Source organism: Scyliorhinus canicula, chromosome 12 (assembly GCF_902713615.1).
Source record: "Scyliorhinus canicula chromosome 12, sScyCan1.1, whole genome shotgun sequence".
Taxonomy (NCBI): domain Eukaryota; kingdom Metazoa; phylum Chordata; class Chondrichthyes; order Carcharhiniformes; family Scyliorhinidae; genus Scyliorhinus; species Scyliorhinus canicula.
This window is the reverse complement of record NC_052157.1, coordinates 164,600,084-164,623,769: the sequence shown is the minus strand read 5'-3', so window position 1 is coordinate 164,623,769 and position 23,686 is coordinate 164,600,084. Positions and strand designations below refer to the sequence as shown.

The following is a 23,686-nucleotide window of genomic DNA, read 5'->3' as shown; positions in this document are numbered from 1 at the left end:
AGCACCACTGGTGCCCTGCCAGGACACCGCTAACCATGAATTACTGTCCCCCCCGCCTCAGGTGCGTCTCTTAGAGGAAGATTATGTCGGCCCTCAGGCTTTTCAGATGGGCTAAGTGTGGGTCTTTCACTGGGCCCTTAAGTGCCCTGATGTTCCAGGCTCCCTTGAAACTAAATACAGCTGTATTCCCTCTGATTTGGTGGCTTTACTATATTCTGCTTTGTCGCTATTCTGTTAACAATCTGTGTCCCCCTCCCCCCTGCAGAATTGGTTTAAATTCCTCACAATAGCACTAGCAAACCCACCTTCAGGGAGTCCCACTCTGGTTCAGATTGTCCCGCTTCTACAGGGCCCCTGACATGGTCCCAGTCATCCAGTAATCTAAAACCCTCCCTCCTTCACCAACTCTTAAGCCACGCATTCATCTGTGCTATTCTCCTCTTTCTGAGCTTGCTAGCACGTGGCACCAGGCGTGTTCCACGGATTACAACCCAAGAGATCCCAGGGGTTCGGAGGATCGCCCGGGGCCAGTGTCAATCCCGCCCCCGCCGTGTCCCGAATTCTCCACCCCCCGAGATTCGGCGGGGGCAGGAATAGCGCCGGTCGGCAGGCCCCCCGCGGCGATTCTCCGGCCCGCGATGGGCCGAAGTCCCGCCGCTGACAGGCCTCTCCCGCCGGCATGGATTAAACCACCTACCTGACCGGTGGGATTGGTGGCGCGGGCGGGCGCCGGGGTCCTGAGGGTGGCACTGGCGATCTGACCCCGGTGGGCGCCCCCATGGTGGTCTGGCCCGCGATCGGGGCCCACCGATCGGTGGGCGGGCCTGTGCCGTGGGGCACTCTCTTTCTTCCATCTTCGCCATGGTCTTCACCATGGTGGAGGCGGAAGAGACCCCCTCCCCTGCACATGCGCCGGTATGACGTCAGCAGCCCCTGTCTGCGCATGTGCAGACTTATGCCGGCAGGCGAAGCCCTTTCGGCCCCAGTTGGCTTGGCGCCAAAGGCCGTTCACGCCAGCCGGCGGAGTGGGAACCACTCCGGCGCGGGCCTAGCCCCTCAATGTGAGGGCTTGACCCCTAAAGGTGCAGAGAATTCCGCACCTTTGGGGCGGCCCGACTCCGGAGTGGTTCACGACACGCCGGGACCTCCCGCTCCGCCGGGTAGGGAAGAATCCCGGCCCTGCTTTTCAGACTACTGCCTAGTTCCCTGAATTCTCGATGCAAGACCTCATCCCTCTTTCTACCTATGTCATCGGTACCAATATGTACCACAACCTCTGCCTTATCACTCTCCCCCTTCAGGAAGTCCTGCTGTGACATCCCGGACCAGGAAGGCAACACACCAGCCTGGAGTCACATTGACGGCCACAGTAGCGCCTATCTGTTCCCCTGACTACAGAATCCCCTATTAGTATTGCTCTTCCTCTCTTCCCCCCTCCTGTCCAGACAGGCTGCTTGTGGTGTTAGAAGTTTGGTTCTGTCCGCACTCCCTGGAGGAACCAGCCTCACCAGACTCCAAAATGGAATACCAATTTGCGAGCGGGATTCCAGGGAACTCCTGGACTACTTGCCTGTTTCTCTTGGACTATCTGGTGGTCACCCATTCCCTTCCTTCCTCAGGTCCCTTCAGTTGAAAAATCGCTTATTGTCACGAGTAAGCTTCAATGAAGTTACTGTGAAAAGCCCCTAGTCGCCACATTCCGGCGTCTGTTCAGGGAGGCTGGTACAGGAATTGAACTGTGCTGCTGGCCTGCCTTCGTCTGCTTTAAAAGCCAGCTATTTAGTCCAGTGTGCTAAACCAGACTGCGGTGTGACTACCTCTCTAAACGTGCTATCCATGACCTCGGGTCACTGTCCATGTGGAGTTTGCACATTCTCCCCGTGTTTGCGTGGGTTTCACCCCCACAACCCAAAGATGTGCAGGTTGGGGGATTGGCAACGCTAAATTGCCCCTTAATTGGAACAATTTTATTTATTTAAAAAAAAGTAATTTGACCTGTCGAATAACTAGCTCAAGTTCAGCAGCATTTTGGATGTAATGTCCTGATAGAACCCCCAAAAGAAAACACTCCTATATATTAAAGTCTTGAGTGGAATGAAAGTGCTTAGTTTCTTTTCTGACACATTCCAAGCCTGGAACTTTAACAAGGTTTTTATTTAATGAAGAGCTAAGAAAATTTTTCTTGTTTTTTTTGCAGTTGTGAATGGACAAGACATAAGAGAGAGGAATTTTGTGAACCTGATAACACAGGAACAACTTCACAGTTAAGATCAGGATGTCAGAAATGCAGAGGTAGTACTCTAATCTATTCATAGAATCATATCATAGACTTTACAGTGCAGAAGGAGACCATTCAGCCCATCGGGTCTGCACCAGCTCTTGGAAAGAGCACCCTACTTAAGCCCACACCTCCACCCTATCCCCGTAACCCAGCAACCCCATCTAACCTAAGGGCAATTTAGCATGGCCAATCCACCTAACCTGCACACCTTTGGACTGTGGGAGGAAACCGGAGCACCTGGAGGAAACCCACGCAGACACGGGGAGAACGTGCAGACTCCGGACAGACAGTGACCCAAGCGGGAATCGAGCATAGAACATAGAAAAATACAGCACAGAACAGGCCCTTCGGCCCACGATGTTGTGCCGAATTTTTGTCCTAGATGAAGAACAAATTAATCTGCACCCCATCATTCTACCGTAATCCATGTACCTATCCAATAGCTGCTTGAAGGTCCCGAATTTTCCGACTCAGCTACTTCCACAGGCAGTGCATTCCATGCCCCCACTACTCTCTGGGTAAAGAACATCCCCCCTATATCTTCCACCATTCACCTTAAATTTATGTCCCCTTTTAATGGTTTGTTCCACCCAGGGAAAAAGTCTCTGACTGTCTACTCTATCTATTCCCCTGATCATCTTATAAACCTCTATCAAATCGCCCCTCATCCTTCTCTGTTCTTTGTTTTATTTGCTTTTATTCAAAATTTTACAAACCACTACAGAAAGAAAACAACAAAAAACATAATAGTAATAATAAAGAAAACAAATTAACAACTTAACTAAGCAAGGTGGGGTATCAGCCCTTTACAAGTAAAATCAATCCCCCACCCATACCACCCTCCCCCCACCTCTACCCCCCCCCCCCCCCCCCCCCCCCCCCCCCCCCCCCCCCCCCCCCGGTTGCTGCTGCTGCTGACCTCCACTTAACGTTCCGCGAGAAAGTCAAGGAACGGTTGCCACTGCCTGGAGAACCCCAGCAAGGACCCTCTTAAGGCAAACTTTATCCTCTCCAAACTTAGAAACCCAGCCATGTCACTGACCCAAGTCTCCACACTAGGGGGTTTCGCATTCCTCCACATTAGCAAGAGCCGTCTCCGGGCTACCAAGGAGGCAAAGGCCAAGACTTCGGCCTCTTTCTTTTTTTTAAATAATTTTTATTGAGAAATTTTGATTTTATACAACATTGACGCACCTTAGTAAAATACCGAAAATAACAATAATATTAACAATCATATACATTCGCCCCATCCCCATGAACAACCCAGCATTTTAACAACAACGCAAATTAACACACTATAAAGTTACAGAATAAACACTACAATAATGCACCCCCCCCCCCCGGGTTGCTGCTGCTATTGACCCAGTTACCTATCTCTGAGCCAGGAAGTCCAGAAAAGGCTGCCATCGTTTATAGAACCCTTGTATTGATCCTCTCAGGGCAAATTTGACCTTTTCCAATTTTATAAATCCCGCCATGTCACTGATCCAGGTCTCCACACTTGGGGGCCTTGCATCCTTCCATTGTAACAGAATCCTTCGACGGGCTACTAGGGACGCAAAGGCCAGGACACCGGCCTCTTTCGCCTCCTGCACTCCCGGCTCTACCGCAACTCCAAAAATCGCGAGTCCCCACCCTGGTTTGACCCTGGATCCAACCACCCTCGACACCGTCCCCGCCACCCCCTTCCAGAATTCTTCCAGTGCTGGGCATGCCCAGAACATATGGGCGTGGTTCGCAGGACTCCCCGAACATCTGGTGCACCTGTCCTCACCCCCGAAGAACCTACTCATCCTAGTCCCGGACATGTGGGCCCGGTGCAGCACCTTAAATTGGATGAGACTAAGCCTCCCACATGAGGAGGAAGAGTTGACTCTCTCCAAGGCATCCGCCCAAGTCCCGTCCTCTATCTGCTCCCCGAGTTCCTCCTCCCATTTAGCCTTCAGCTCCTCCACTGACGACTCCTCCACCTCCTGCATTACCTTATAGATGTCAGACACCTTCCCCTCTCCTACCCACACCCCCGAAAGCACTCTGTCCATCGCCCCCTTCGAGGGCAGCAAAGGGAATCCCTCTACCTGTCGCCTAGCAAACGCCTTTACCTGCAGGTATCTGAACATGTTCCCCTGGGGAAGGCCAAATTTATCTTCCAGTTCCCCCAGGCCCGCAAACCTCCCGCCAATAAACAGGTCCCTCAATTTGCTGATGCCCGCCCTTTGCCACCCCCTGAATCCCCCATCCGTGTTCCCCGGGATGAACCGATGGTTGCCACCCAGTGGAGCCTCCATCGAGCCCCCTGTTTCCCCCCGATGCCGTCTCCATTGTTCCCAGATTCTTAGGGTCGCCGCCACCACCGGGCTCGTGGTAAACCTCTTAGGGGAGAGCGGCAACGGTGCCGTTACCATGGCACCCAGGCTCGTACCTCTACATGACGCCATCTCCATTCTTTTCCACGCCGCCCCTCCCCCCTCCATCACGCATTTACGCACCATTGACACATTGGCTGCCCAATAGTACCCCAGAAGGTTGGGCAGTGCCAGCCCACCTCCATCCCTTCCTCGCTCCAGGAACACCCTCCTCACTCTCGGAGTCCCATGTGCCCACACAAAACTCGACTTCGGCCTCTTTCGACTCCTGCACTCCCGGATCTTCTGACACCCCAAATATCGCTATCCCCCAGCTCGGCTTTACCCGAGTGTCCAAGACCTTGGACATGGCCTTTGCAAATCCTCTCCAAAATTCTGTAAGTGCCAGGTATGCCCAAAACATATGGACATGGTTTGCTGGGCTCCCTGAGCACCTCACACACCTGTCCTCCACCCCAAAGAAGTTGCTCATTCTCACCCCTGTCATACGCGCCCGGTGCACCACCTTAAACTGAATCAGGCTAAGCCTGGCACAAGATGAGGAGGAATTGATCCTACCCAGGGCATCTGCCCACAGGCCCTCATCCAGCTCCTCACCCAGCGCCTCCTCCCATTTGCCCTTCAGCTCTTCCACCGAGGCCTCCTCCGCCTCCTGCAGCTCCTGGTATATGTCCGATACCTTTCCGTCCCCTCCCCACACGCCCGAGACCACCCTGTCCTGTATCCTCCGGGCCGGCAGCAGCGGAAATTCCACCACCTGCTTCCTCACAAAAGCCCGGACTGCAGGTACCTAAAGTAGTCCCTGGGGGCATTCCAGATTTCTCTTCCAGCGCCCTCAGGCTAGCAAAAGTCCCGTCAATAAACAAGTTCCCCCATCCTTTTGATACCCGCTCTGTGCCAGCTTAGGAACCCACCGTCTATTCTACCTGGAATGTGATTATTCCGTATCGGGGTCCAAACCGAGTCCCCTACCTCCCCCCTGTGCCGTCACCACTGACCCCAGATCCTCAATGTCGTCATCACCACCGGGCCCGTAGTGTACCGTGTCGACGGGAGCGGCAGCAGTGCCGTTATCAATACCCGCAGGCTAGTATCCCTGCAAGACGCCTCCTCCAACTGCTTCCACGCGGCCCCCCTCCCTCTACTACCCATTTCCGAATCACGGGTATATTCGCTGCCCAGTAATACCTGCAGAAGTTCGGCAGCACCAACCCCCCCCCCCACACCCCCCTCCCCCACCCCCCTCGACTGCGCTCTAAGAACAGTCTCTAAACACGTAATAATCCTGTTCACCCGCCTGAAGAAGGACTTGAGGATGAGGATGGGAAGGCACTGGAAGACGAAGAACCTGGGGAGGACCGTCATCTTCACGGATTGCACCCTGCCCGCCAGGGAAAGCAGCAGCATGTCCCACCTCTTAAAGTCCTCCTCCATCTGATCCACCAGCCGCGCTAGATTGAGCTTGTGCAGGGCATCCCAACTCTTAGCCACCTGTATGCCCAAATAGCGAAAGCTCTCCCGGTCTCTTTTCCTGGCCCCTCGCATGTATCCCGGTTGAGGCCGCACTCAGTGTGCGGAACTTGGCTATAAGTTTCTGCTCGGCGATTTTGCGTTGTCGCGGGTCCTGAAGTCCGCCTTGCAGAACGCCTATCCGGAGATCAGAGGCTGAATGCCCTTGACTGCCGAAGTCTTCCCCGACTTATAGCCAAGTTCCGCACACATTTGTGTGCGGGGGTTTAAACTAATTCAGCAGGGGGATGGGAACCTAAATTGTAGTCCCAGTGTACAGGATGTTGAGAGTAGTGAGGTCAGGGATAGGGTTAAAAGTTCGAAAGAGGGCACCGGCAAGCAGGACGCTGGTTTGAAGTGTGTCTACTTCAACGCCAGGAGCATCCGGAATAAGGTGGGTGAGCTTGCAGCATGGGTTGGTACCTGGGATCTCGATGTTGTGCCGATTTCAGAGGCATGGGTAGAGCAGGGACAGGAATGGTTGTTGCAGGTTCCAGGATTTAGATGTTTCTGTAAGAACAGAGAAGATGGTAAAAGAGGGGGGGGTGTGGCATTGTTAATCAAGGAAAGTATTACGGCGGTAGAAAGGACGCTTGAGGACTCGTCTACTGAGGCAGTATGGGCCGAGGTTAGGAACAGTAGAGGAGAGGTCACCCTGTTGGGAGTTGTCTATAGACCTCCGAATAGTTCCAGAGATGTAGAGGAAAGGATTGCAAAGATGATTCTTGACAGGAGCGAGAGTAACAGGGTAGTTGTTATGGGGGACTTTAACTTTCCAAATATTGACTGGAAATACTATAGTTCGAGTACTATAGATGGGTCAGTTTTTGTGCAGTGTGTGCAGGAGGGTTTTCTGACACAGTATGTAGACAGGCCAACAAGGGGCGAGGCCACATTGGATTTGGTACTGGGTAATGAACCCGGCCAGGTGTTAGATTTAGATGTAGGTGAGCACTTTGGTGATAGTGATCACAACTCGGTTATGTTTACTTTAGCAATGGGCAGGGATAGGTATATATGCAAGGCAAGAATTATAGCTGGGGGAAAGGCAATTATGATGCTATTCGGCAAGATTTAGGATGTATAGGATGGGGAAGGAAACTGCAGGGGATGGGTACAATCGAAATGTGGAGCTTTTTCAAGGAACAGCTACTGCATGTCCTTGATAAGTATGTACCTGTCAGGCAGGGAGGAAGTTGTTGAGCAAGGGAACCGTGGTTTACTAAGGAAGTTGAAGCACTTGTCAAGAGGAAGAAGAAGGCTTATGTTAGGATGAGACATGAAGGCTCAGTTAGGGCACTTGAGAGTTACAAGTTAGCCAGGAAGGACCTAAAGGGAGAGTTAAGAAGAGCGAGGAGAGGACACGAAAAGTCGTTGGCGGATAGGATCAAGGAAAACCCTAAGGCTTTCTATAGGTATATCAGGAACAAAAGAATGACTAGAGTAAGATTAGGGCCAATCAAGGATAGTAGTGGAAAGTTGTGTGTGGAATCAGAGGAGATAGGGGAAGCATTAAATGGATATTTTTCGTCAGTGTTTACTCTGGAGAAAGACAATGTTGTTGAGGAGAACACTCAGGTTCAGTCGACCAGGCTAGATGGAATTGAAGTTCAAAAGGAAGAGGTGTTAGCAATTTTAGAAAATGTCAAAATAGATAAGTCCCCTGGGCCAGATGGGATTTATCCTAGGATTCTCTGGGAAGCCAGGGAGGAGATTGCAGAGCCTTTGTCCTTGATCTTTATGTCGTCTTTGTCGACAGGAATAGTGCCGGAAGACTGGAGGATAGCAAATGTTGTCCCCTTGTTCAAGAAGGGGAGTAGAGACAACCCTTGTAATTATAGACCTGTGAGCCTTACTTCGGTTGTGGGTAAAATGTTGGAAAAGGTTATAAGAGATAGGGTTTATAATCATCTTGAAAAGAACAAGTTGATTAGCGATACTCAACACGGTTTTGTGAAGGGTAGGTCATGTCTCACAAACCTTATTGAGTTTTTTGAGAAGGTGACCAAACAGGTGGATCAGGGTAAAGCTGTTGATGTGGTGTATATGGATTTCAATAAGGCGTTTGATAAGGTTCCCCACGGTAGGCTATTGCAGAAAATAAGGAAGTATGGAATTGAAGGTGATTTAGCGGTTTGGATCAGTAATTGGCTAGCTGAAAGAAGACAGAGGGTGGTGGTTGATGGCAAATGTTCATCCTGGAGTTCAGTTACTAGTGGTGTACCGCAAGGATCTGTTTTGGGGCCACTGCTGTTTGTCATTTTTATAAATCACCTGGAAGAGGGTGTAGAAGGATGGGTTAGTAAATTTGCAGATGACACGAAGGTCGGTGGAGTTGTGGATAGTGCTGAAGGATGTTATAGGATACAGAGGGACATAGATAAGCTGCAGAGCTGGGCTGAGAGGTGGCAGATAGAGTTTAATGCGGAAAAGTGTGAGGTGGTTCACTTTGGAAGGAGTAACAGGAATGCAGAGTACTGGGCTAATGGCAAGATTCTTGGTAGTGTAGATGAACAGAGAGATCTCGGCATCCAGGTACATAAATCTCTGAAAGTTGCCACCCAGGTTAATAGGGCTGTTAAGAAGGCATATGGTGTGCTAGCCTTTATAAGCAGGGGGATTGAGTTTCGGAACCACAAGGTCATGCTGCAGCTGTACATAACTCTGGTGCGGCCACACCTGGAGTACTGCGTGCAGTTCTGGTCACCACATTATAGGAAGGATGTGGAAGCTTTGGAAAGGGTTCAGAGATTTACTAGGATGTTGCCTGGTATGGAGGGAAGGTCTTACGAGGAAAGGCTCAGGGAATTGAGGTTGTTTTCGTTAGAGAGGAGAAGGCTGAGAGGTGACTTAATAGAGACATATAAGATAGTCAGAGGGTTAGATAGGGTGGACAGTGAGAGTCTTTTTCCTCGGATGGTGATGACCAACACGAGGGGACAGCTTTAAATTGAGGGATGATAGATATAGGACAGATGTCAGAGGCAGTTTCTTTACTCAGAGAGTAGTAGGGGTGTGGAACGCCCTGCCTGCAATAGTAGTAGACTCGCCAACTTTAAGGGCATTTAACTGGTCACTGGATAGACATATGGATGAAAATGGAATAGTGTTGGTCAGATAGGCTTCAGATGGTTTCACAGGTCGGCGCAACATCGAGGGCCGAAGGGCCCGTACTGCGCTGTAGTGTTCTATGTTCTACATGAGTGCGGCCTCAACCGGGACCTGGGATTCATGTCGCATTACATTCATCCCCCACCATCTGGCCTGTGCTTGCGAAATCCTACCAACTGTCCCGGCTTGAGACAATTCACACCTCTTTAACCTGGGGTTACCCCTATCTCTGGATCTGTAAAGATTTAATCACCTGCTCATGCTCGCATTCTAAGCATTGCCTGGCATCTTTGAATTTATCTATATAGATGTTTCTGGGACATACCTCTTCATTCACCTGAGGAAGGAGCAGTGCTCCGAAAGCTAGTGTTTGAAACAAACATGTTGGACTTTAACTTGGTGTTGTAAGACTTCTTACTACACTTCATGAAGACAGAATGCAGCAGAGCACTCTGATAATGACAGGGATCAAAGGCTGGTTATTGAGTTGGTAACTAGAGTATATAAATTTAAAGTCAAGGAAGGGAAAGTTTATTTTTTAATATAGTGTTATTAGATCATGTAAATTAGATCACATTAGATCAGGCAGAGCTCCAGAACTTGCTGTCCCCTGAGCCAATATGATCAAATACAGCTCCAACACTGACATTTATTCAGTGTTGCCCCTCCTGGAGGTCACAACTGACACGTCACACAAACTATTCTTGAATCAAGTTTACTTTATTCGGATCAAATGTGTCACACAGATTCTTATGCAGTTAATTATTGTCACGCAGACTAAAACTTAACCCTTAATAAAACCATCACAGACTTGAACTCAATAAATGATAACAGTTACTCAAGTCATAAATCAAACTCAAATATCCCCCCAATCAGAACAGTTGGCCATACTTTCTGGAAGGATACTCTACTGGCCATCGAGCCCTTGACTCGGGGTATGCTTCTGCAATGGTTATGTGGCCTCTTTTTCAATGTCTCCAGTCGCCTGGTTTCAATCACCCTCTGGCGTTCTTTTTCACATAGCTGTTATCTTTTACCTTATCACGTAGCTACTAACAATCTCCTTTTGAGGCTTGGGGTGTCCAGCATCCGGCCAGGGCTAGAACATAGAACGATACAGCGCAGTACAGGCCCTTCGGCCCTCGATGTTGCACCGACATGGAAAAAATCTAAAGGCCATCTAACCTACACTATGCCCTTATCATCCATATGCTTATCCAATAAATTTTTAAATGCCCTCAATGTTGGCATGTTCACTACTGTTGCAGGTAGGGCATTCCACGGCCTCACCACTCTTTGCGTAAAAAACCCACCTCTGACCTCTGTCCTATATCTATTACCCCTCAATTTAAGGCTATGTCCCCTCGTGCTAGCCACCTCCATCCGCGGGAGAAGGCTCTCGCTGTCCACCCTATCTAACCCTCTGATCATTTTGTATGCCTCTATTAAGTCACCTCTTAACCTTCTTCTCTCTAACGAAAACAACCTCAAGTCCATCAGCCTTTCCTCATAAGATTTTCCCTCCATACCAGGCAACATCCTGGTAAATCTCCTCTGCACCCGTTTCAAAGCTTCCACGTCCTTCCTATAATGAGGCGACCAGAACTGTACGCAATACTCCAAATGCGGCCGTACTAGAGTTTTGTACAACTGCAACATGACCTCATGGCTCCGGAACTCAATCCCTCTACCAATAAAGGCCAACACACCATAGGCCTTCTTCACAACCCTATCAACCTGGGTGGCAACTTTCAGGGATCTATGTACATGGACACCGAGATCCCTCTGCTCATCCACACTACCAAGAATTTTACCATTAGCCAAATATTCCGCATTTCTGTTATTCTTTCCAAAGTGAATCACCTCACACTTCTCCACATTAAACTCCATTTGCCACCTCTCAGCCCAGCTCTGCAGCTTATCTATGTCCCTCTGTAACCTGCAACATCCTTCCGCACTGTCTACAACTCCACCGACTTTAGTGTCGTCTGCAAATTTACTCACCCATCCTTCTGCGCCCTCCTCTAGGTCATTTATAAAAATGACAAACAGCAACGGCCCCAGAACAGATCCTTGTGGTACGCCACTCGTAACTGAACTCCATTCTGAACATTTCCCATCAACTACCACTCTCTGTCTTCTTTCAACTAGCCAATTTCTGATCCACATCTCTAAATCACCCTCAATCCCCAGCCTCCGTATTTTCTGCAATAGACGACCGTGGGGAACCTTATCAAACGCTTTACTGAAATCCATATACACCACATCAACTGCTCTACCCTCATCTACCTGTTCAGTCACCTTCTCAAAGAACTCGATAAGGTTTGTGAGGCATGACCTACCCTTCACAAAACCATGCTGACTGTCCCTAATCATATTATTCCTATCTAGATGATTATAAATCGTATCTTTTATAATCCTCTCCAAGACTTTACCCACCACAGACGTTAGGCTCACCGGCCTATAGTTACCGCGGTTATCTCTACTCCCCTTCTTGAACAAAGGGACCACATTTGCTATCCTCCAGTCCTCTGGCATATTCCTGTAGCCAATGATGACCTAAAAATCAAAGCCAAAGGCTCAGCAATCTCTTCCCTGGCTTCCCAGAGAATCCTAGGATAAATCCCATCCGGCCCCGGGGACTTATCTATTTTCACCTTGTCCAGAATTGCCAACACTTCTTCCCTACGCACCTCAATGCCATCTATTCTAATAGCCTGGGTCTCAGCATTCTCCTCCACAATATTATCTTTTTCTTGAGTGAATACTGACGAAAAGTATTCATTTAGTATCTCGCTTATCTCCTCAGCCTCCACACACAACTTCCCACCACTGTCCTTGACTGGCCCTACTCTTACCCTAGTCATTCTTTTATTCCTGACATACCTATAGAAAGCTTTTGGGTTTTCCTTGATCCTACCTGCCAAAGACTTCTCATGTCCCCTCCTTGCTCGTCTCAGCTCTCTCTTTAGATCCTTCCTCGCTTCCTTGTAAATATCAAGCGCCCCAACTGAAACTTCACGCCTCATCTTCACATAGGCCTCCTTCTTCCTCTTAACAAGAGATTCCACTTCTTTGGTAAACCACGGTTCCCTCGCTCGACCCCTTCCTCCCTGCCTGACTGGTACGTACTTATCAAGAACATGCAATAGCTGTTCCTTGAACAAGCTCCACATATCCAGTGTGCCCAACCCTTGCAGCCTACTTCTCCAACCAACACATCCTAAGTCATGTCTAATGGCACCATAATTGCCCTTCCCCCAGCTATAACTCTTGCCCTGCGGGGTATACTTATCCCTTTCCATCACTAACGTAAAGGTCACCGAATTGTGGTCACTGTTTCCAAAGTGCTCACCTACCTCCAGATCTAACACCTGGCCTGGTTCATTACCCAAAACCAAATCCAATGTGGCCTCGCCTCTTGTTGGCCTGTCAACATATTGTGTCAGGAAACCCTCCTGCACACATTGTACAAAGAATGACCCATCTAATGTACTCGAACTATATCTTTTCCAGTCAATATTTGGAAAGTTAAAGTCTCCCATAACAACTACCCTGTTACTTTCGCTCTTTTCCAGAATCATCTTCGCCATCCTTTCCTCTACATCCCTAGAACTATTAGGTGGCCTATAGAAAACTCCCAACAGGGTGACCTCTCCTTTCCTGTTTCTAACCTCAGCCCATACTACCTCAGAAGAAGAGTCCCCATCTAGCATCCTTTCCGCCACCGTAATACTGTCCTTGACTAGCAGCGCCACACCTCCCCCTCTTTTGCCCCCTTCTCTGAACTTACTAAAACACCTAAACCCCGGAACCTGCAACAACCATTCCTGTCCCTGCTCTATCCATGTCTCTGAAATGGCCACAACATCGAAGTCCCAGGTACCAACCCATGCTGCCAGTTCCCCTACCTTATTTCGTATACTCCTGGCATTGAAGTAGACACACTTCAAACCACCTACCTGAACACTGGCACCCTCCTGCGAAGTCAAATCTGTGCTCCTGACCTCTATACTCTCAATCTCCCGTACCCTAAAACTACAATCCAGGTCCCCATGCCCCTGCTGAATTAGTTTAAACCCCCCCAAAGAGCACTAACAAATCTCCCCCCCAGGATATTGGTGCCCCTCAGGTTCAGATGTAGACCATCCTGTCTATAGAGGTCCCACCTTCCCCAGAAAGAGCCCCAGTTATCCAGAAATCTGAATCCCTCCCGCCTGCACCATCCCTGTAGCCACGTGTTTAATTGCTCTCTCTCCCTATTCCTCATCTCACTATCACGTGGCACGGGCAACAACCCAGAGATAACAACTCTGTTTGTTCTCGCTCTGAGCTTCCATCCTAGCTCCCTAAAGGCCTGCCTGACATCCTTGTCCCCTTTCCTACCTATGTCGTTAGTGCCAATGTGGACTACGACTTGGGGCTGCTCCCCCTCCCCCTTAAGGACCCGGAAAACACGATCCGAGACATCACGTACCCTTGCACCTGGGAGGCAACATACCAAACGTGAGTCTCTCTCGCTCCCACATTTTCTTTTTTTAAAACATATTTTATTGAAGCATTTGTAATTTTCACAATTTAACATATTGACATTTCTAAAACAACCGCGTGGGTCGATGCACAAAATGCCCCCTAAAATAACACACAATAAACCACGTACCCCACTTCTCCCGCACTATCCCCAATTACCCGTACACTAAATTCCCTGTCCTTATTTAACATTACCATGCCTCCTATTTTCTTCCACCCCCCCCCCCCCCTTTTTTTTCCCTTTCCCTCCTTACTGCTGATGTTCATTTTTTGGTGCTCCAGCCTCCATTTTCCTTGGTGACCCCACGGTGACCTTTCTACTCCCTGATGAACTTTCAGCTGTTTTCTTTCTGGACCTCGACATATCCCTTCCCTGTGCTTTCTCCTGGCCTTCACCGCCTTCGCTGCCCCTAGGACCGGGCGTCAATCCCCGACAATGCCGTTCCCGAACGGGAGCCCTCCGACGCGCGGCTGCCTCCCGCCCGCCGTCACCGGAAGTCAGCCGTCACCGCTTCTTCAATGGCCTTGGTGAGATCTTTTCACAGTTGTTCCCTCTGCTGCGAGAATTCAGCTTTCATAAGTCAGCTTGAGGCCTTTAAGCTCGCCCTTCCCCCGCCTGCATGCTGGAAGAGGCTTTTGTCTTTGCTGCAGGTTCAGCCAAATCTTTCACTGTTTCTGCGGGTCTGGTAACCAAGAAACATATCATTCCTGGGGGAAAGTACTCCTCCAACATTCATCTACGCCTTTTCATCAAAATTCCACCCCATATTGATTAAAAAAGAGCTCTTTTCTGTAACCTGAATTCTAGCAGCAGAGGGAACAACTGTGAAAAGATCTCATCAAAGCCATTGAAGAAGCGGTGACGGCTGACTTCCGGTGACGGCGGGCGGGAGGCAGCCGCGCGTCGGAGGGCTCCCGTTCGGGAACGGCATTGTCGGGGATTGACGGGGGACTACTGTATAAGGAGCCGAGGTCGAGTGTCCGCACAAACACCACATCAGCTCGAGATACTTTTCTCTCCACCATGGGACAAGGCAGGGATGTCCTATGTCCCCCCGATGTTTGCACTTGCAATTGAGCCGTTGGCCATGGCATTAAGAAGTTCAGGAGCATGGAAAGGAATAGTGCGGGGGGGGGGGGGGGGGGGTGGATAGAGCATAGGGTGTCCTGATATGCCGACAACTTGCTGTTATATGTGTCAGGACCGAGTGTATCGATAGGGGGAATATTGGGGCTGCTTCAAGTATTTGGGTCTTCCTCGGGGTACAAGCTGAAGCTGAATCTAGACAAGTGTGAGTATTTTGTGGTGTCTCAGCCAGGGGTGGGGGGAAGGAGGGCTGCCATTCCGTAGGGCAGGGACTCACTTTAGGTATCTGGGGGTGCAGGTTGCCCGGGAGTGGGGGAGGGCTTCACAGGTACAACATCTCTAGTTTGGTGGGGAGTGAAAGCTGATCTGGCAAGGTGGGATGGTCTCCGTCACTGGCGGGTCGGGTACAGGTGGTTAAAATTAATGCGTTGCTGCGATTTGTTTATTTTTCAATGCCTACCGATTTTCCTGCCAAAGGTTTTTTTCAGAGAGATTGAGGGAAGGATTACCTTGTTCATATGGGGAGGGAAGGTGGCCAGAGTGAGAAAGGTGCTGCTACAGAGGGGAAGGCAGGCAGGCAGGCAGGGGGTTTGGGTCTTCCAGTACTACTACTGGGCGGCGAATGTGGAGAAGGTGCGGAGTTGGGTCAGAGGGGTTGATTCCCAGTGGGTCAGAATGGAGGAGAGTTTGTGCAGAGTGTCGGGACTGAAAGCAATAGCAACAGCGCCGCTCCTGGGAAAGTGTTTAGGTACATGCAGGTTCAAGATTTTGCCAGAAAGGAGATACAGAACTTCCCGGAGGAGCCGGCCTCCACATTGCTGGAGGACGTGCTGGCGACAGGGAGACTGGAGAAGGGGGTAGTGTCAGCAGTTCACGGAGCTATTTTGGAAGAGAAGGCACCACTGGAAGGGATCAAAGCAAAAAGTAGGAGAATAAATGCCTCCAACTCATGCGCGAGGTTGGGGCTGATACAGCTGAAGGTGGCATACAGAACACACCTCATGAGGGTGAGCCGATTCTTTGAAGGAGTAGAAGATGTATGTGAGCGTTGCAGGGGGGGGGGGGGGGGGTCCCGCTAATGTTTTGGTCCTGTCCAAAGCTAGAGGATTACTGGAAGGGGGTTTTTAGGGTAACTTCCAAGGTGGTACACGTGAAACTGGACCCGGGAGGCCAATTTTGGGCATTCGGACCAGCCAGGGTTGGAAAAGGGTGCAGAAGCAGATATCGTAGCCTTCGCCTCGTTGATCGCCCGAAGGCAGATCCTGTTGGAATGGACAGCAACCTCTCCACCCTGTGCCCTGGCTTGGGGACCTGTTGGAATTCTTGACTTATGAGAACGTTAAGTTTGAACTGTGGGGAAGGACAGAGGGGTTCTACAATTCATGGGCATTATTCATTATGCACTTTCAAGAACTGGATAACATCGAACATTAATTGGGGGTGGGGATGGGTGGCTGTGTCTATTACGGGTGACTATGGGTGATTCCTTTGTCATTTGTTTATGTAAACGTGCAGGCTAATGTTTGGGGTTTGGTGGGAGGATGGGATCGTTGTTATTGTTATGGGGATTGACATTTGTTGCTGATTATTTATTGTTGGTGGGTGTAAATTTGGGAGAAAATGTGAAAAAAGGGGGAGAACAAAAAATATTTTTAAAAATACAAAGGTTATTTACAAAAGATGTAGGAAGAGGCTGTGTAGTAGTTGCCACACTTCAACAGCATCTGGGGGAAAAATTTAATCCAGCTGCAGCCCAGTTGTTTGGTGGTGGTGGGTTTGGAAGATGTGGCCAATGTACATCGGTGGTGGAGATTCAATGCCCATGGATGGGGGTCAAGATGTTCAGGTTAGTTGGATTGGCTATGCTAAAGTCCCCTTTGGGCACAGGATAAGGCAAGGAAGTAGGCGTAGATAGGTGAAATAGCCTCCTTCTGCACTGTAGGGTATATAGAATGATTAAATATTGTGTTAAACTGATATTGATCAGGAATTGATGGAATTTTATCACCTTTCTCCTATTAGACAGCTTCAGATATTCGGACGTCATCTGGACAAGTGATAAACTTGACAACCCCCAGAACAAAGAACGCAAGTGTGCATAAAGCTGGCAGTTCAGAAAGAGAAGGCACAATACAGAGCCCATCTCTCAACAGAACGTGCTCTAAACATTCCAGCTGCAGTTTTTCCCAAAATAGCCAATTGCAATTAGTCAGTTCAAAATAAACCATCTGCTAATCGAAGGAATATGGAGGAAATTCTGTTCATATCATCCAATTTTGGTGGAATTGGCTTGGCCATTTTGCTTTTTGGACTAATTTGTACAGGGCTTACTGGTCTTATAATAGATTTGTGGAGATTAGGGTTATGCTGCAGTTATGGAGCATTACAAGGTCTTGTGGAAATATTTGATTCAAGTTAGAGCAATCCTGTCCAGCAACCAAACTGGTCAGCTATTAAGCAGGTTTCTAAAGGTTTCTCCAGAATTGCAAGTAATTCCAACTGAATAAATGAAATTGTGCTTTTAGATACGTCATCTTATTTCAACCATTTTGTCTGCTTGCAGAATTATTACAGCCGCCCAAAATTTTAGTGGAGCATGTACTATGCAATTCAAAACTTGCATTTCCTGCTCACTATTGAACTAGCTTAAGCATTGTGCAGCTTTGTCACTTCCTTGTACTTCACAGCTACATTTTCACTATTTTCAAACCCATCAACTGCCTACCTTGCAATTTGTACTTTCCCCACCTTGAATGTAAAGACTAATAATAGCGCTTGGAGCCCCAGGCCACTGATGTGTCAGCTACAGAATCATTCATATTTGACCTTCCAGTAAGGGGCAGTGACATGAGACTACATGATCTAGACATAAATCCACTGCCAATAACCCATCTCACTGAGAAAGGAAACCTGGTCTTTTCACGTGATTCCAGACCACAGCAATGTGATTGGCTTGCAAACCACTCAGTTCAAACGACATCCACATTGCTGGAAGATTTGCAAAAAAAAAAAACCATGCATCTGACCAATTGTTCCTTTGTACCATCTTTGTCTGGTTTCAAAGAACAGTACAGCACAGGAACAGGCCCTTCGGTCGTCCAAGCCTGTGCCGGCTATGCTGCCCGTCTAAACTAAAATCTTCTACACTTCCTGGGTCCGTATCCCTCCATTCCCATCCTATTCATGTATTTGTCAACATGCCCCTTAAATGTCACTATCGTCCCTATTTCCACCACCTCCTTCAGCAGCAAATTCCAGGCACCCACTACCCTGTGTAAAGACTTGCCTTGTACATGCACAGCAATGTGGTCGAGTCAGAAATGGCTTTGAAATTCAGTTCCAGGAGCAGTGAATTCTGGACACGCACCAACAGAATGCATAGAAATATAAGAGGGGTAAATCTACATTTCATGCACCAGGATAAACCACCATATTAATGCTGAAAGAAATAAGCCAAGACAATTGGTCATTGCCAAAATTTTATTATCTACAATGCTTCAAGTACTAAGTTCAGTTTATTCATTACAAAAGCAAGATGCATACTGTATACAGTGAATTTTAAAATTACACTGCAAAAACAAGGGCAAATCAATGCTCAAACAACTTTTACTGTCCACCACGGAGCCGCAGGACCAAGTGCAAGGTGGATTCCTTCTGAATATTGTAGTCTGAAAGGGTGCGGCCTTCTTCCAGCTGCTTCCCAGCAAAGATCAGACGCTGCTGGTCAGGAGGGATACCTTCCTTGTCCTGAATCTTGGCCTTGACATTCTCTATTGTGTCACTTGGCTCAACTTCAAGGGTGATGGTCTTACCAGTCAGGGTCTTCACAAAGATCTGCATTCCACCACGGAGCCGCAGGACCAAGTGCAAGGTGGATTCTTTCTGAATATTGTAGTCGGAAAGGGTGCGGCCTTCTTCCAGCTGCTTCCCAGCAAAGATCAGACGCTGCTGGTCAGGAGGGATACCTTCTTTGTCCTGAATCTTGGCCTTGACATTTTCTATTGTGTCACTTGGCTCAACTTCAAGGGTGATGGTCTTACCAGTCAGGGTCTTCACAAAGATCTGCATTCCACCACGGAGCCGCAGGACCAAGTGCAAGGTGGATTCCTTCTGAATATTATAGTCAGATAGGGTGCGACCATCTTCCAGCTGCTTCCCAGCAAATATCAGACGCTGTTGGTCAGGAGGGATACCTTCTTTGTCCTGAATCTTGGCCTTGACATTTTCTATTGTGTCACTTGGCTCAACTTCAAGGGTGATGGTCTTACCAGTCAGGGTCTTCACAAAGATCTGCATTCCACCACGGAGCCGCAGGACCAAGTGCAAGGTGGATTCCTTCTGAATATTGTAGTCAGACAGAGTGCGACCATCTTCCAGCTGCTTCCCTGCAAAGATCAGACGCTGCTGGTCAGGAGGGATACCTTCCTTGTCCTGAATCTTGGCCTTGACATTCTCTATTGTGTCACTTGGCTCAACTTCAAGGGTGATGGTCTTACCAGTCAGGGTCTTCACAAAGATCTGCATTCCACCACGGAGCCGCAGGACCAAGTGCAAGGTGGATTCCTTCTGAATATTGTAGTCGGAAAGGGTGCGGCCTTCTTCCAGCTGCTTCCCAGCAAAGATCAGACGCTGCTGGTCAGGAGGGATACCTTCTTTGTCCTGAATTTTGGCCTTGACATTTTCTATTGTGTCACTTGGCTCAACTTCAAGGGTGATGGTCTTACCAGTCAGGGTCTTCACAAAGATCTGCATTCCACCACGGAGCCGCAGGACCAAGTGCAAGGTGGATTCCTTCTGGATATTATAGTCAGATAGGGTGCGACCATCTTCCAGCTGCTTCCCAGCAAAGATCAGTCGCTGCTGGTCAGGTGGGATACCTTCCTTGTCCTGAATCTTGGCCTTGACATTTTCTATTGTGTCACTTGGCTCAACTTCAAGGGTGATGGTCTTACCAGTCAGGGTCTTCACAAAGATCTGCATTCCACCACGGAGCCGCAGGACCAAGTGCAAGGTGGATTCCTTCTGAATATTGTAGTCAGACAGAGTGCGACCATCTTCCAGCTGCTTCCCAGCAAAGATCAGACGCTGCTGGTCAGGAGGGATACCTTCTTTGTCCTGAATCTTGGCTTTGACATTTTCTATTGTGTCACTTGGTTCAACTTCAAGGGTGATGGTCTTACCAGTCAGGGTCTTCACAAAGATCTGCATTCCACCACGGAGCCGCAGGACCAAGTGCAAGGTGGATTCCTTCTGAATATTGTAGTCTGAAAGGGTGCGGCCTTCTTCCAGCTGCTTCCCAGCAAAGATCAGACGCTGCTGGTCAGGAGGGATGCCTTCCTTGTCCTGAATCTTGGCCTTGACATTCTCTATTGTGTCACTTGGCTCAACTTCAAGGGTGATGGTCTTACCAGTCAGTGTCTTCACAAAGATCTGCATTCCACCACGGAGCCGCAGGACCAAGTGCAAGGTGGATTCCTTCTGGATATTATAGTCAGATAGGGTGCGACCATCTTCCAGCTGCTTCCCAGCAAATATCAGACGCTGTTGGTCAGGAGGGATGCCTTCCTTGTCCTGAATTTTGGCCTTGACATTTTCTATTGTGTCACTTGGCTCAACTTCAAGGGTGATGGTCTTACCAGTCAGGGTCTTCACAAAGATCTGCATTCCACCACGGAGCCGCAGGACCAAGTGCAAGGTGGATTCCTTCTGGATATTATAGTCAGATAGGGTGCGACCATCTTCCAGCTGCTTCCCAGCAAATATCAGACGCTGTTGGTCAGGAGGAATACCTTCTTTGTCCTGAATCTTGGCCTTGACATTCTCTATTGTGTCACTTGGCTCAACTTCAAGGGTGATGGTCTTACCAGTCAGGGTCTTCACAAAGATCTGCATTTTGAACTGAAAGAGAGCAATTGTAAACATCAACCATGGAATAATAACAACAATATTTGTCACAAGTATTAACACTGCAATTAACATTAACACTGCAATGAAGTTACTGTGAAAATCCCCTAGTCGCCATATACCTGCGCCTGTTCGGGTACATTGAGAATTCAGAATGGCCAATTTATCTAACAGCACATCTTTCGGGACTGAGGGGAAAAACCGGAGCGCCCGGAAGAAACCCACGCAGACACGGGGAGAACGTGAGCAAACCAGGAATCGAACCCGGGTCCCTGGCGCTGTGAAGCCACATTGTTAACCCGCTGTGCTGCCCGATTGGGAGACTGAAGGGAGTGAATGAGAATCTGCTACAGAAACTGCGCCAACGCCCAGCCGCGGGGCCGGAAGTCAGGCGCCCATTTCCGGTAACCGCCCGCCCAGGGACTGAGGCGGCCCCGATTCCCGGCTCCATCCTGGGCTCCCCTCGGACACCCACCACCCCGACCTCTCCGCCGGCCCCGCACTGACCGCCCCACTCCGGGCCCCGCACTGACCGCCCCCCGCCGACCTTCCCGCTCCGGCCCTATCCCGGGCACCCCTCGGGAACTGACCGCTCCGGCGGCCGTCCCCACAGCTCCGGCCTCCCCGGGACCCGCAGTGATGCCCCCAGCTCCGGCCTCCCCGGGACCCGCAGTGATGCCCCCAGCTCCGGCCTCCCCGGGACCCGCAGTGATGCCCCCAGCTCCGGCCTCCCCGGGACCCGCAGTGATGCTCCCAGCTCCGCACTGACCTCTCTTCTCTGCTCCGGACTCTCGCTCTGCGGAGATGGCCGCCCAGCGCCCTTTTATAAGCTGCCGCAATACACCCCGCCCAGCTCGCTGCTTCCGCACAAGAAATAGTGCGGAGCTCTTTTCGCGCAGGCACTTTCCCTTTACCGCACCTCAGCCACTTTGTCTTAAATGTTAACCCAAATGTTTAATCATATATAGACACTGCAGTTTGAAGCTCTTGTTTGGGGTGTTTTAGGTTGTTGATCACTGACCTCACACGCGGATTGATCTGAAATAACAAGCTGTCCCTGAGGCGAGCTTACATAAGGTGCCCGCCTCCGCGTGCTGATTGGCTGGAGCTCGGTGACGCGGCACAATCCCTGTCAATCACCCGCTGCCTCAGCCAATCAGCGATCGCCGCGTCTACACTGCGTCAACACCGCCTCACCGCCCCCGCGTGATCACCGCGTGACCGCCTCCTGAGGGAGTGAGTCAGCGCCAGAAACTGAGGGAGGGAGAAACTGAGGGAGGGAGAGAAAAAACTGAGGGAGGGAGAGAGAAACTGAGGGAGGGAGAGAAAAAACTGAGGGAGGGAGAGAAAAAACTGAGGGAGGGAGAGAAAAAACTGAGGGAGGGAGAGAAAAAACTGAGGGAGGGAGAGAAAAAACTGAGGGAGGGAGAGAAAAAACTGAGGGAGGGAGAGAGAAACTGAGGGAGGGAGAAACTGAGAGAGGGAGGGAGAAACTGAGGGAGGGAGAGAGAAACTGAGGGAGGGAGAAACTGAGAGAGGGAGGGAGAAACTGAGGGAGGGAGAAACAGAGAGGGAGGGAGAAACTGAGGGAGGGAGAAACTGAGGGAGGGAGGGAGAAACTGAGGGAGGGAGGGAGAAACTGAGGGAGGGAGGGAGAAACTGAGGGAGGGAGGGAGAAACTGAGGGAGGGAGGGAGAAACTGAGGGAGGGAGGGAGAAACTGAGTGAGGGAGAAAGGGAGGGAGGGAGGGAGAAACTGAGGGAGGGAGAAACTGAGGGAGGGAGAAACTGAGGGAGGGAGAAAGGGAGGGAGGGAGAAACTGAGTGAGGGAGAAAGGGAAGGAGGGAGAAACTGAGGGAGGGAGAAACGGAGAAACTGAGGGAGGGAGAAACGGAGAAACTGAGGGAGGGAGAAACGGAGGGAGGGAGGGAGAAACAGGGAGGGAGGGAGAAACTGAGTGAGGGAGAAAGGGAGGGAGGGAGAAACTGAGGGAGGGAGAAACGGAGAAACTGAGGGAGGGAGAAAGGGAGGGAGGGAGGGAGAAAGGGAGGGAGGGAGAAACTGAGTGAGGGAGAAAGGGAAGGAGGGAGAAACTGAGGGAGGGAGAAACGGAGAAACTGAGGGAGGGAGAAACGGAGAAACTGAGGGAGGGAGAAACGGAGGGAGGGAGGGAGAAACGGAGGGAGGGAGGGAGAAACGGAGGGAGGGAGGGAGAAACTGAGGGAGGGAGGGAGAAACGGAGAAACTGAGGGAGGGAGGGAGAAACGGAGGGAGGGAGAACGGAGGGAAGGAGGGAGAAACGGAGGGAAGGAGGGAGAAACGGAGGGAGGGAGGGAGAAACGGAGGGAGGGAGGGAGAAATTGAGGGAGGGAGGGAGAAACTGAGGGAGGGAGAAACGGAGGGAGGGTGCGAGAAGCTGAAAGAGGGAGGGAGAAACAGGGAGGGAGAAATGGAGAAACTGAGGAAGGGAGGGAGAAACTGAGGAAGGGAGGGAGAAACTGAGGCAGGGAGGGAGGGTGCGAGAAGCTGAGGGAGGGAGGGAGAAACTGAGGGAGGGAGAAACGGAGAAACTGAGGGAGGGAGAAACGGAGAAACTGAGGGAGGGAGAAACTGAGGGGGGAGGATAACTGAGGGAGGGAGGGGAAGAAACGGAGGGAGGGAGGGCGAAACGGAGGGAGGGAGGGAGAAACTGAGGGAGGGAGAAACTGAGGGAGGGAGAAACGGAGAAACTGAGGGAGGGAGAAACGGAGAAACTGAGGGAGGGAGAAACGGAGAAACTGAGGGAGAAACTGAGGGAGGGAGGGAGAAACTGAGGGAGGGAGGGAGAAATTGAGGGAGGGAGGGAGAAACTGAGGGAGGGAGAAACGGAGGGAGGGTGCGAGAAGCTGAAAGGAGGGA

The 23,686-nt window shown here is 50.1% G+C and overlaps 1 protein-coding gene and 1 long non-coding RNA gene across 2 annotated transcripts in view; one reads left to right on the top strand and one right to left on the bottom strand.

Annotated features, from left to right (window-relative positions):
• LOC119975197 overlaps positions 1-17,408 on the top strand; it is a 34,823-nt gene extending 17,415 nt beyond the window's left edge. Inside the window, exons 3-4 of the long non-coding RNA XR_005462676.1 lie at positions 2,198-2,292; positions 16,907-17,408. This is a non-coding gene — a long non-coding RNA (uncharacterized LOC119975197). The remainder of the gene's footprint in view (positions 1-2,197; positions 2,293-16,906) is intronic.
• Positions 17,409-18,348: 940 nt separating this feature from the next.
• Positions 18,349-21,741, bottom strand: ubb (ubiquitin B). Its single transcript, XM_038814806.1, has 2 exons — positions 21,558-21,741; positions 18,349-20,782 (listed from the first exon to the last, which is right to left on the bottom strand). The coding sequence occupies exon 2, from the start codon at positions 20,774-20,776 to the stop codon at positions 18,491-18,493; it is 2,286 nt and encodes a 761-aa protein (XP_038670734.1). The 5' UTR covers positions 20,777-20,782; positions 21,558-21,741; the 3' UTR covers positions 18,349-18,490.
• Positions 21,742-23,686: the final 1,945 nt, after the last annotated feature.

Bases quoted from the DNA above. Each gene is read 5' to 3' on its own strand.
- ubb (XM_038814806.1), bottom strand. From the start codon at position 20,776: ATGCAGATCTTTGTGAAGACCCTGACTGGTAAGACCATCACCCTTGAA.